Genomic DNA, 13,211 nt, shown 5'->3' with positions numbered 1-13,211 from the left:
AACAGCTCGATTTTGCTTTAATAATAAATATCTCGGTGAAAAAAAAATCTTCGGTAAAAAAAAAAATTAAAGCTAAAACTCTGCTCTTTAACGCACCCAATTAATGAAATTATGCTAGGATTTTTTTTATTCGGTATTTTTGAACAAACTGAAAAATTTGTTCTATCGACGGACGTCGCTTTCTTACAATGTAATTTTGTAACGAACAGAAAGAATTTAAATTCATTTAAAGATTCTAAAACTAGAAACTTCAAGCTTTGAAATGCTTTTCTATTGCTCTTATTTCGATTATTTTTAAAGAAGTTGCAACTACTTGAAAATTGATCTTTTTTTATATGGAAGAAAGTGGCCCTTTAATTTTTTTGCGTAGTGTATTACGAGTTATAATTACACACATTTATTCCGAAAATATAATGAATATAAAATATAAAACACTTAAATGTTTAAAATGTTTTAAATTAATTATTTTAAGTATTTATTTTATTAGTTTTGTTTGAAAAAAAGTTTTGTCATAAGAAAAATTTCATTTTCACACATTTTGTTTACACATATTATTAATGTTTAATTAAGAGATTGTTTTTCATTAGAAAAAAATGTGCATTTATGAACAACAGAATAAAGTATGGGTTACGATAGGGATAATCATCAAAGATCAAAATCTTATAAATAATTATCTCATCTGCAACACGGCATTCAATTTGCGCTTAACTCAACGACTTCTGCCAATCATCATCCAATTACAAAAGATACATCCTACCGTTAAATCCATTGAATTCTTAAATAATCGTGCCTTTGTCATAGAAATTCTGAAAAATTTAACGGCACGATGATGAATCAGAATAAGCACAGGCAGTTTCTTAACAAAATTTCACACAATCTAGAAAATGTAAATAACGTATCGCTCTAATGACTATTTAATAGTCTAATAGTCACACATCGTTTATTGATTAATTTGCATTTCTGGAATACAAATAAACTTTCTCATTTTCAATCACTTAAAAACGTCTCAATATCCTTTTATAGGAATTATTTTCTCGTACGTATAGATAAATAAAGAAGCTCCAATACGCTTTCTTTTAAGGTACATTTAATTATTAAATTACTTACAAAATAATATTAACCCTTATTGCGTATTGGTGGGTCATTTTTGTCCGTGATTTTTCTAACAACGTCAATTTCTCGAAAACAAATAATCAATAAATAATACATTAAAGTAAATTATTTTTCAAATTTATTATTTTAGTCTTTATTTAGAATGTTCAAAGAAGATATATACATTTTTTTAGATTTTTTAAAACACTTTTATATATTAATAAACTTATCGAAAATACGCTGACCCACCTGCACAGTTAGAAGGTGTCAAAAATAACAATACGGAGTAAGGGTTAATTTACGGAAATTATAAGCAGAAGTGAGAAAGCGATCAATAAAAAATAGATATAAATAAAACATAATAATTTCTCATGACTTCTATTATAGGTTTCACACACACACATAAAGTAAACATCCGCTTTCTGCCGCGAGATAATTACGTCAAAGCTAAAAACTTTATAGTAATGACATTCAATCTGTGCTTAACTTATCGACTTCCGCCAATCATCCGGTCACGAAAGATATGTTATACTGTTTAATCTAGTGAATTCCTAAATAGTTGCCTTTTATAAAAACTCTGACATTTAACGACACGATGGTAAATCAAAATAAACGCACACAGCTTCCTAACAAAATTGCACCAAATCTAGAAAGTGTAAATGATATACATGTGTCGTTCTTCAATGATGATATAACATTGCAGTAAATCATTAGCAAGATAGCGTGAAGACAATGTAGTACGCACAAGTGAAAACGAACCATTGACTGTCTCTTTCCGGAATGTAATTCTACAACATAATACAAGAACAAAATATATGATAAATAACTCTTACAAATGTATATTTATATATGGATTATAATGTACTTATAGCGTTATAAGTGCGATGGAATGTATCGTATCTCGAGTTTTAAGAGGCGAATTTAGAAGTAAAATGCATCAAAAGGGATGTCTCAAAAAAAGTATACCAGCAAGACAAAATGTTGGGGTAAAAAACATTCACCGTTTGCCGGACCCTGATATTCTCAAGCTGCTAGCAGATCCCCTAGATGCCACTTATAATTTGGATTAGATGAAACAGCAGGTATGAACAGCTGTATCAAGCATGTGTGCCCTTGAGCGAACTTACAAGGGAAATGGCATTTTCTGAGAATATTTTGTGTAAAATTACTATTATCTAATCTTTGGAGGAAAAGGAACATCGAGAAACATCTCGCTCAACCTTGAGAGATATTATTTCAAATCTTTCGAAAGTTAATCTTTTACCTCGATAATCTACTTTTGTAAAAGTAATATAATAATTTGTATATTTAATGAAACAATAAAATATACCTAAAAGTACTGAGATTATCAATATTAAAATTCAAATAATTAATAATTAAATTTCAAGTAATTAATATAATTAATTTATTGATCACAATTATATCATATGTGATGCGATTGTTTGAATAATAACACTTTAGTTTCGATTATAATTCAATGCAACTGTAAGCTTAAATTGCACACTATCGACGAGAAAACAAAGAGCCTAGCAACGTATCTTTATACGTCTCCAAACTACGATAAGAAGTATAGCAATAAGGATAGACGCGATATCTTATCGCGCCAAATATGTCTACGAAAAAGAAAGTTTGGATAACACTTGGAAAATATAATAAGTCGTATCACTTAAACCTTCACGCAAATTATAAATACATTAGCGTTTTCTCTCCTGTTATTATCAAGGTGGAGAGATAGTTTCTTGCATTATTAATCGAAACCTGGCATTGCCAAGTGGCGCGTAGGGACCAACCAGCTCTTCCCCTGTCCTCTCTCTCTCTCTCTCTTTCACACACACACATACACACGCAAGCCGCATATAATTTTAGGCTAGCGAGTTATTTTTTTTTTTCGACTTTGAAAATCGGTGAAGCGCCGCGCGCGCTCACTCGCGGCAACGCAGCTCGGGCCCGGGTCGCAATAAAAAATAAGCAACGTGTGTACCCCACATATAGGGCGTGGGTTTATCTGCATTAGGCGAGTGTTAGTGGGTCGGCAACCCGCAAACCGGTCCTAGATCACGTGGAATGTTAGCAGCGACGTTGCCACGTGTATATGCGCGTGATTTCCTAAAACTGCATCTACGCCAGCGCGGCTGACAACACGCGCGCACGCACGCGTGCACACGCACATGTGCGCCAGTATATATGCGCGTGTGATTTTTCCCGACCTATTCGCTCGCAACCGGCTGCCGTTGGCTCTTCCTCCTTGTTCTTCTCCTTCTTCTGACACAAGTTTAGGCATCGAAAAAAATGTTCGTACAAACTCGAATGCGTATACATTGCTTATGATTAATATTTATTTTAGAAAATTTAATTTAAAATTATAAAAAATAACTGATACGTAAACTGCAATATATACATATATACTGCAATTGATTTATATTGAAAAATCCAGAGTTGTTTTTTTCTTAAACTCGCGGGAAAAAAGACGGTTAAACAACCCACTTTGGGGTCCACGATGAGTAATCAAATTATTTGAATTGTTCGTAACCCTAATTTTAACATAATCTACCCTTAAGCCTGCGTAACTAAAAATTGAAATTAGCTATTCTACTTATTTCAAAGATTTTTTAGTTATACTAATCAATTCTCTCAATTAGTTCGTCGGTAGGAATATATATTACAATATATATATATATATATATATATATATATATATATATATATATATATATTATATATGTATATCCGATTATAAGGGGCGTATATTTTTAAGCTTATATCTATACAACGCGACATCTAAGCATGTCGCACATTGTTGCACAATCGATGCTGTCGATTATGCTACATATACATACATACATGTGTGTTGCATACGTTTGCAGCTACGTGAAATAGTTAAGTAAAGTCTGCCTTCTTTGACCTTTCCGCTTCACATATCAATAGAGGAAATTGTTATCTCAGTATTGAAATACGAAAGCGGTAGCGAATCAAGATAAGACTGTTTACGTTTTTCAAATAGCCCTATCGTTTCGTTCACCAAAAATTCTTACTGCACATGCATTGACGTAGTAAATTCTAACTTAATCACTAAACAAATGTCAATAGTTTTTCAGTCAATTTATGATAATTTTTATATGTAAGCTTTACGTTGAAAAGAACATATAACTCTTAGAATTGTATTATACGTTTACACTTTTATTATACGTTTATTTAATAGTACCGTTTAGTTTTGAATCCGATTATCCGGTTATCACATTCGATCGTAAAACCTACCCAATCATCAATAATTATAGATCATAATAATTAAAACTAGGAATTTTAATTTGCCCTTAAAATTTAATGTATCGAAAAATTTCTCACATATATTGCATTTTTTGACTGTTCCGTCGCGAAAATATTATTATAATAAGAGTTAGAAAAATGGTTCTAAACTAACATTTATGAATTAAAATTCTCTCATTTGCAAAAAAGTAATCTCTAAACGGAAACGCTTTTCGACTAGCATAGATCGAAAGGATGTCATTAAAGAGGAAAAATCAACACTGGTTAGTTAAAAAATTTTGCTACTTCAAAATATAATTTTACGAAATTATTATGTATAGTTATATACATAATAATTATATAAATTAGTTAAATTATATAAATTAGTTATATAAATGATGAAAATGCAAGATAAAAATAATGCTTTGATACGTCGCACAACAACGAAAAGAGCATTTTATTAATTCGCGAAATATGATTTCCGGTTTTCTCTTCGGCAGAATCTCTCTTTGGCAGAATGCAAATTTCGCGGAAGGAAGATCCCGGTTACGTATGCAATTTCAACATACGACCTTGTAACACATTCGCGATAAAAGAATCTAATAAAAAAAAGAGTGCAGTGAGCTCGCAATCAAGGAGAAACTGGTTTCTATTTGCGGGCTTCCGCCCGTTCGACAACCCCGTGGTCGATGCACCGGGCGCTCTCGTTCAACGACTTTTTCGGCTGACGGAGCAACGACTCCGGCAGGATTCTTCTAAAGGGAATTGTCTTAAGAGGCGTTGCCACGGTCAGCTCGAAAGTTGCTTGAAAGATTCTTCGGCAAAATCTTTCAAAAGTGATTAGTTGCATTTTATCTTTTTTTTTTTTTTTTTTTTTTTTTTTTATTTTATTCTAGTCCATAAAGAAATGCATCTGTAATGCTATTAAGACTTGTCAATTTTAAATAAAATAAATATTTAAAATTAATGTAATTTATTCGTGGATTAACTTTTATATATTTTTCCTTTTTAAAAATTTTTATCGCAAAAGCAAGAGCGATTTTGTGCCTATAACGTATCTACAATATTAGATAATTTAATATAGAATAATTATTATTAATGGAATAATTATCAATAATATATATGATAATAAAAATTCTTTTCATTTATGTACAATTTTCAAATAAATTTTATTAATTTTCAAGAAGCTTTTGTTATAAAATTTTCATAATAAAAGTCAAATTTTTGTGATTAAAATATAAAGTTTTCAACTCTGGTAAAAGGAAGATTATAGATTAATTTAGGAAAAAGAAGAGAATAGAAACAGGAAGAAAGGAGAGAGAGGGGAAAAATAGGCTGTCTGACAATGAGTAGAGACACAAATCCGTAGAAAAAGGCAGAAGCAGAAAATCGATGAGCGTCAATCGGATCGAAAAAGCGCAGCGGCTATAACAGGTGCCACGTTGTTAGATAGCGCAGGAAACGTTAGCCGGTCATTGTCAGAATTCCAAGGACACATCGCTGTAAAAAAACCCTTCTATCGCATCCGAGGAGGAGTATAAAAAAAAACTGAGGGGAAACAGAGAGCGAGAGAGAAAGATAAGAGATAGAGAGAAAGAGAGGGGTGGGAGGTTGACCTTGGTGGATAGGGTTGTCCAATGAGGACTCGAAAAAGAACGCATAGATGCGTGGTGAATTGTGCGTGAACCGCTCTCTGCTCCCTCCCACCCCTCCCCCCGCCCTCTCCCTCCGTTCGTATATGTGTGTAAGTCACTTTCCCCGTGTACGTGGACACGTAAGTGAACGGACGTCAATGTGCACGTCCGTTATACAGGGTGTCTCACTGTAACAAAAAAAAAAGATGCGTAAGCAAAAATCGCGTTTTTTTCGCTTTTTTTTTATTTCTCTATTTGATTTTCGCAAAATATTTTGTCATTATTAATTGTCGAATGGAAATGAATGGAACAGAAATGTATTCTTTGATTTTTCAATTTTTCTGTATAAGATAAAAATTTAAAAATTTTTTTGTACCTTTTATTTTTTTTACAAAATATGTTTTTACACCTCATGTAATCTCTTTCCGAAAAAAGTCAACACCTCCACAGAGAATCTGTAATTGCCAGTCTTTTATGAAAAAACCTTGACATCTTGACTGAAATCTTTTGTAAAGCTCTTTTTGAAGAATTATTTCGAAACCTAAATATATATATTATATTTTTTCTTTAAATTCGGTTAGAACGTTATAACGTTATTAAAGAAACACAAAATTAGAATTAAAAGAATGTTATCCTTAAAAACTTTCAGAAACAAATATAAATAAATATAAATATATCAATAAATGTTACTCAATATTTTCTATTTAAATGTAATGATTTTGTATTGATATTTGTATCACCTTCATTATCTTTATTTGTTGTATTTCTTTGCCAATTAAGAAAAAATAATATTTGAAATTATCTATTATATTAATAATTAGTACTTATATTGACAGTTAGTACACACATCAATTATAGAGATAGTAACAGTAAAGGTTCCTATGAAAAAGAAACAATTTTCCGTTATTTGTGTCTAACAGAGCGTCCTGCAGAGAATCGACACATGACACCGCATATTTTTTTAAATATTAATGTGTAATTAAAAGAAGTAGAACACCCTGTAGCTATCCGAATAGAGCTGCGGACTGCAATTCGGGGCCGGTTTACAGTTACCACGCTATTCCGCTCCCTAGATCGAGTCGACATCGGGGCCCCAGGTCCCCCAACGCATTTTAGAAATGTGTACAGTCGGTGGATTAATGTATAATATATGTATACGATGCGTTATGTTCAACTATCAATTTCCTTTATAATCTTTAAAAAACATGTTTTGCGTAATTAACCGTATGATTAAATTGTTTCGTGCTTGAACGAACAAAAAAAAATAATCAATCAAATGTGAATGCATGGGACACGATTAATGTGATCAATTTCTTCACGCAATTGCACGGTATAATATATTAAAAACATCATATATGTCTCTCTATTCATATTCATTAAATGTATTTCTTAGAAGTATTTTCGAAAGGAATGTGTCTATCGCAATTATTCGTAATCACAAAAAATTTAAAGTGAAATATAAATATATTTCCAATACTAGACGTGTCAGAGACAGTAACATGGATATGATAATACGATAAAGAAATTATATAATATAAAATGAAGATAGCATTATTACGAATTTTTCTCTATATTATTAAATACAATAATTAAAAATATAATAATAAAAATATATTATTAAATATTTTGACACATGTAGTTGCAAAGCGTATTTTTTTGTAATGGCTATTTATTTTTTTTTATTATACAAATCAATAATTTCTTATTTTATATGAGAAAGTCTTTCTTTTATTTTTTCGGATCAGAAAATTGTTGCATATTTTACTTGGTAAATACACCAAGTAAAATATGCGCCCTGTGCACAGTTCAATTTTCACGAGAATTAATTTCTAAAAATTTACACATTAATATCCTCGCATTGCTCTTATTGTCAAGTCGGTAGTTACATGTTCAGAAAATTGTTCTTCCCAAAAATGCTTTCACAAATTTATAAAAGCGTGACAAATTTTCCGAATACGAAATTACATTTCTAACGACATATCTTTATTTATTGATCTCCAAATAATTAACTAATTTCGTGCATTAAATATGCCAGAATATCAATGTCTTAAGAGAAAATAAAAGTACTTTATTTATTGAATTCAGGTCATAAAATTTTCTGTGTCATCGAGAAAACGAAACAATACAAATGAACAAAATTGCCTTTATAGCCAGTTTGAATGGTGACTTCATGGTCAATTGTCACATTTGAGTGTGATTATGAAACAATTTACAACTTTTTTATGTATTTTTTCAGAAAAGATTAAAGAGACAATATGTGCTAAAATATATGCGAAACTATAAACTTTGTTAAAAAAAAATTATCTGTGGAGAAAAAAGTGAAAAAAAGATAAAAAAACGAAAAGTTTGGCTAACGATATTTAAGAGGCTCACAAATATTTCTTAGCCAAAAGAATAAAAATTTGCAACAATATATGACTACATGGGCTGTAATCAAAGCTGAGCTACGACTACTTCGAAATATCATTCTATTCCATATGAGAATAAAAATAAAAAAGATGTTTCAAAGCATTCGTAACATAGTCTTGATCGCAAACATGATTATCATGTATTGTACTTTTCTTCATCTTTCATCTTTTCTTTATCTCATTTTGTTCCTGTCAATAGATAAAAGTCACTTATCAAAGAATATGAGAAAATTTTTATTTTCATATATATACGGACAGATTATATCTACACAGTTGGGAAATTTGTTTAATTTAATATAAAGCGCATGTCCCAAACGGTCCACAGAAATTTTTCTGTTAATTTAACATATTAGGCACATATTAAATAATAATATTAATATTATGTTATATTTTAACATAACAATAAATATAAATTTCATAGTTTGACATAATTTTTGTGTAAAAATTATGTCGTAGTAATTATTTTAACATTTTAGAAATGTTGAAAAGTTTTCAATGTTATTTTTTATAAATATATTGTAATGTTATAATTAAAATTTTTTACAATTACATAGATTGTTCCAGAACTAATAGAAATTTTAGTGACAGATTCTGTGAAATATTTTACAGAAATATAATATGATATAAAATATAATAAATATAATAAAATATAATATAAAAATGTCGATGTTACGGTAGGAAGTTTTAATTGCTTCTCGTTTTACAAATATTCTTTTTTATTTTACAAATAGGTTTAAAATCCATTAAACGAAAATGTTGATGCTACTTGTATATAAAACGAAAAAGAATACTAATGTAAAATGAAAAGTGGTTAAAGCATTCTTTTATCTCGACATTTTTATATATTGTATTTCCTTTATTATCGCTTATTAGTTTTTATTGCTGGTGCTAAAACAACTTTCATGGAATTGTAAAAAATGTTTAATACATTATAACATTTATAAAAAATAACGATTATTAAAAAATTTCTCTCGATGGTCTTGAGACATATATAAAAGTGATTATAATAATAATATAATAATAAATAGAAAGATTTCCTATACATTCTGTATATAAATATGATATCCTATAGAATTGAGTTTATAAATAACATTACGTATTAATAATAATTAATAATTATAATTATTAATAAAATAAAGCAAATTTTTGCAATAACTTTGGATACATTACTGGCATTTGTGAAGCACATGTCAAGATATTGAAATCACGATGAGAAGTGACAGTATTAACAGTCACTCTAATTTTATAGAATAAATTCAACATTTTTTTCTGTAAATTTCACAGATAAATTCTGTCACGAATTATTAAATTCGAAAGATATTTATAATGTAAAATTAAAAATTTATGTACCTTGTTATTTTTATACTCTTTTTCATTTATTTTATTAATTTAACAGTTGACTTGAGTTAATAAAACAGCAATATGTTAAATTAACTAATAAATATGTTAAATTTCAACATAAAAAACTAGCAAAATTTTTTACAAGGAAACACAAATTTTCCAACTGTGTATATAACGTATTATGTATTTTATGAAATTTATTTTTATATATTAAACACGACGATATCTATTGAACAATAAATATACATCGATCAATATATTGATCGAAATATTTTCTCTAAATAACTGCAAAATCGCTCGCTGTTATATTTTAAATGTAGTAATGTACATTTAAAAAAATATTTCGAAACCTCTAACGGTAAAATCGCAATAAATTCTAGCTCGTCTTTCTTTCCCGACATTTTTTTTCAAACTATTCTCAGCCCTTATAACTTTCTAAGCGGATCTTTCTCTTTTAAAAAAAAAGGAAAGGTTCTTCTTAGAAAAATTTGCGACTGTCATAATAAAAAAAATTTGCCGCATTACAAAACAAATACTTGCCAAACTTTCTCTTTACACAAAGGTAGAAGAAAACCATTCACTAAATTTCTCTCAAAAAATGATCTATCTCAAATATTTTCTATGCATGTACACTAATCAATGTACCTCATATGAGAACTTTAACAATATGAACAAAGGCATTCATTGCCATAAAAAAAAGAAAGATAGTAAAAGGACAAGGTTAATTTTTTTTTTTTTTTTTTGCGGGGCGGGGAAAGGGGGGGAGGAAATAAAGAAAAAAAATTGTGAAATATAAACGAACGTATAATTAAAAATCGCACAATCATAATAATCTAAATTTTTAAATTAATAGTAAGATAAATTAAATATAGTTGCAAATGGCTTATACAATTTATTACAAATGTTTAATAGATATATATATATAAATATATATATATACATATATATTCCACACTTGCATACATACAATTCTTGCCTATAAGTAACAGATTCTATCTAATAGTAATATATGTCATGAAATTTTCTGTGTGTGAAATAAATACTGCCAACTTTTTATAAAAAGGATCAAAGGATCTAGGAGCGAATTTCTTTAATCTATTGGAAAATCCGTTTGAACAATTTTGTTGTCTACAGAACATTTTTTGTTGAAGGAATCATATTTATTTGCAATATTTACTATTTCTCGAAGAGTGGCGTTTTCCTCTTTCAAAGAATGAAAGGCTTCCTTTTCCTTTAATTCATTTTCCTCATCTAACGCAGCAGCTGTTTTCATTACAGCTGCCATTTCATTAATTTTTTCTGCTTGACTGGTTATTATCTGCATAAAAAGTATATAAAGGAAATATTGTATTTGCATTTTAATTGATTTTAAACTAAGAAACAAATTTGTAAACTTACATTGACATATTTTGAATTGTACAATGATGAAAAATCAGTTTTGTTGAGACGTAATAAAGAGGCCATTTGTTGTCGATATTTGGACATTATGAGCTCTAATGCATGTTGGTTGTCTTCTAATGCGTTTCTCAATTCTTTATTTTCTGCCTGTATTTCTCGCAAATGTTTGTTTTCCCTTTGAATCCCAGCAATTAATTGCAGATGTGGTCTTTGCTTGGCTTCGGTATTTAAAATTTCTACTTCTTCTTGATACTGCAAACATATCAAAACTCATATTATAAATATATAACATAAGGTAAGATATATAAACCATACTGTTTCTTTCATAAAAGAAAAACAATACCTGTTTCATGTTATCAATTTGTCCACAAACAGCCTCCACCTCGCTTATTAGAGTATCTGCAGTATTTTCATGATCCGAAATTCGAATGACCAATTTTTTGGCATCTAATATAATTTGTTGAAATGTCAAAGACATCTGTAAATGTATATATATTCCCTAGTTACCAACAATTATTATTGACATAATTATCTTTTCAGTCTTTAGGCATTTATCACTTTATCAGACAGTAAAACAAGTACTATAATTTTCACACAAATAAAAGCAAAATAAATCAAATAATAAATAATATAATTATTAATTTTTCGATACATTCTATATCAAAACATTGATTCTTTCTGTAAAAGTCTTAAATATAATCTGTCAAAATGCTCGGAGTGCAAAAGATAGAAAAAAAGTCATGGATTCATTAAAATAAAATTCAATTTGAAATAATGTCTTTCTTTGTCTCTGCTTTCGCCTATTTCTCTGATCAGATTTGTATTTCCTCGGAAGCTGGTATCGCGAAGTAAACACCCGTTAGAGCCTTTCGAGAGCGCACGTCGTGGAAATTATCGTCCGTTTCTGTAACAATAACGTACGATAGTAGACAGACGCCTAAACCGACATACCTTTTACAAGAGGCGATGGCCCAGGCAATCAGCAATGTGCAACTCCGAAGTTCATTAATCGTTGATTAATCGTCTCGGTTATGACGTCGAGGTTATACGGACGATCGTACAAAGTTTCAATCCCCCTGGCGTATCACGTCTGGTCCCGTTTTGCGTGTTTGTTACGCGCGTGTGGTGTGTGTTATTCCTCAGCGTTGTATCGGTACACCTGTACCTGAGTATATGTATAAATCAGTAACGTCAGCTGGCAGAGTCGCGCGAAAAAATATGAGTGTAGTGTGTCCGTGAAGGAATAAGATCGCGCCTATGTATGTACATACACAGGTTACACAGGTTACGCGTGTCGCGTGTGCGATATGTCATGTATCACGCGACGCGGAAAACGAAAAGAAAATGGCGGGCGTGCGATTTGACATTTGCCCGCGAGAAAAACTTTCGCCTCGACCTCGACGTGCCCTGCGATCAATCCTTTTATAGGGCTCGATATTGATCAAAATGTACGTCATATTTCTAATAATGTACATAAATAAATGCATACTGAAAAAAACTTTCCGTTAAAAACCAAACTTATTCTTTTTCTCTCCTAGTCTCTCGATCCTTTACAAAGTTTTAATAGATTTCATTTAAAGAAATATAAAAAGAGAAAAAACGTAGAGAGAAACATGTTTTAATATATCTATGTATTACATTCTTATTTTTAGATTTCACTTTTAAATGATATCTGAATATCTTGTGGTTATTAAAAGGCTGATATTAAATTTGGAATTTACCGGTTACGTCAATCGACCATAATTTATATATATACTCTAGATGTTGTACCTTAAGCCAGGATTCATAGCTCGTTTTTCCTGCATAAATGCATAAGCATATGTGTAAAGGTCATTTTACATTAGTTGCATCGCAAGTCATGTAATCCAATCAGCGTCAAGCTAGTTTGATGCTGATTGGATAGCACGGCGCTTATGACGTTTGCGACACTGCGACGCGACTAATGTAAAATGGTGAAAAACCTTAAGGGTGATTCCACAATAGCTGTCGTAAGTCGGATGTCGAAAGAGTTGACCAATCATATTCGATTATTCTTCTCTAAAGTCAACTGTGATTGGTTAACTCTTCCGACTGGAATGGTTGTGACTGGCCAATA

General features: G+C 30.2%; 1 protein-coding gene across 1 annotated transcript; it reads right to left on the bottom strand.

Annotated features, from left to right (window-relative positions):
- Positions 1 to 10,505: 10,505 nt before the first annotated feature.
- Positions 10,506 to 12,457, bottom strand: LOC140669280 (FGFR1 oncogene partner 2 homolog). Its single transcript, XM_072898967.1, has 4 exons — positions 12,068 to 12,457; positions 11,460 to 11,594; positions 11,117 to 11,368; positions 10,506 to 11,036 (listed from the first exon to the last, which is right to left on the bottom strand). Exons 2-4 carry the CDS (start codon positions 11,592 to 11,594, stop codon positions 10,809 to 10,811), a joined length of 615 nt encoding a protein of 204 aa, XP_072755068.1. The 5' UTR covers positions 12,068 to 12,457; the 3' UTR covers positions 10,506 to 10,808.
- Between the last annotated feature and the right edge of the window lie 754 nt (positions 12,458 to 13,211).

The sequence above is a fragment of the Anoplolepis gracilipes genome, chromosome 1 (assembly GCF_047496725.1).
Source record: "Anoplolepis gracilipes chromosome 1, ASM4749672v1, whole genome shotgun sequence".
Classification (NCBI taxonomy): domain Eukaryota; kingdom Metazoa; phylum Arthropoda; class Insecta; order Hymenoptera; family Formicidae; genus Anoplolepis; species Anoplolepis gracilipes.
This window is presented reverse-complemented; position numbering and strand designations above follow the sequence as displayed.

Coding starts and splice junctions, on each gene's coding strand:
- LOC140669280 (XM_072898967.1), bottom strand. CDS start 11,594: ATGTCTTTGACATTTCAACAAATTATATTAGATGCCAAAAAATTGGTC. Junction 11,369..11,459: donor AAATTGATAACATGAAACAG/GTATTGTTTTTC, acceptor ATATGTTTGCAG/TATCAAGAAGAAGTAGAAAT. Junction 11,037..11,116: donor ACAATTCAAAATATGTCAAT/GTAAGTTTACAA, acceptor CTTTTTATGCAG/ATAATAACCAGTCAAGCAGA.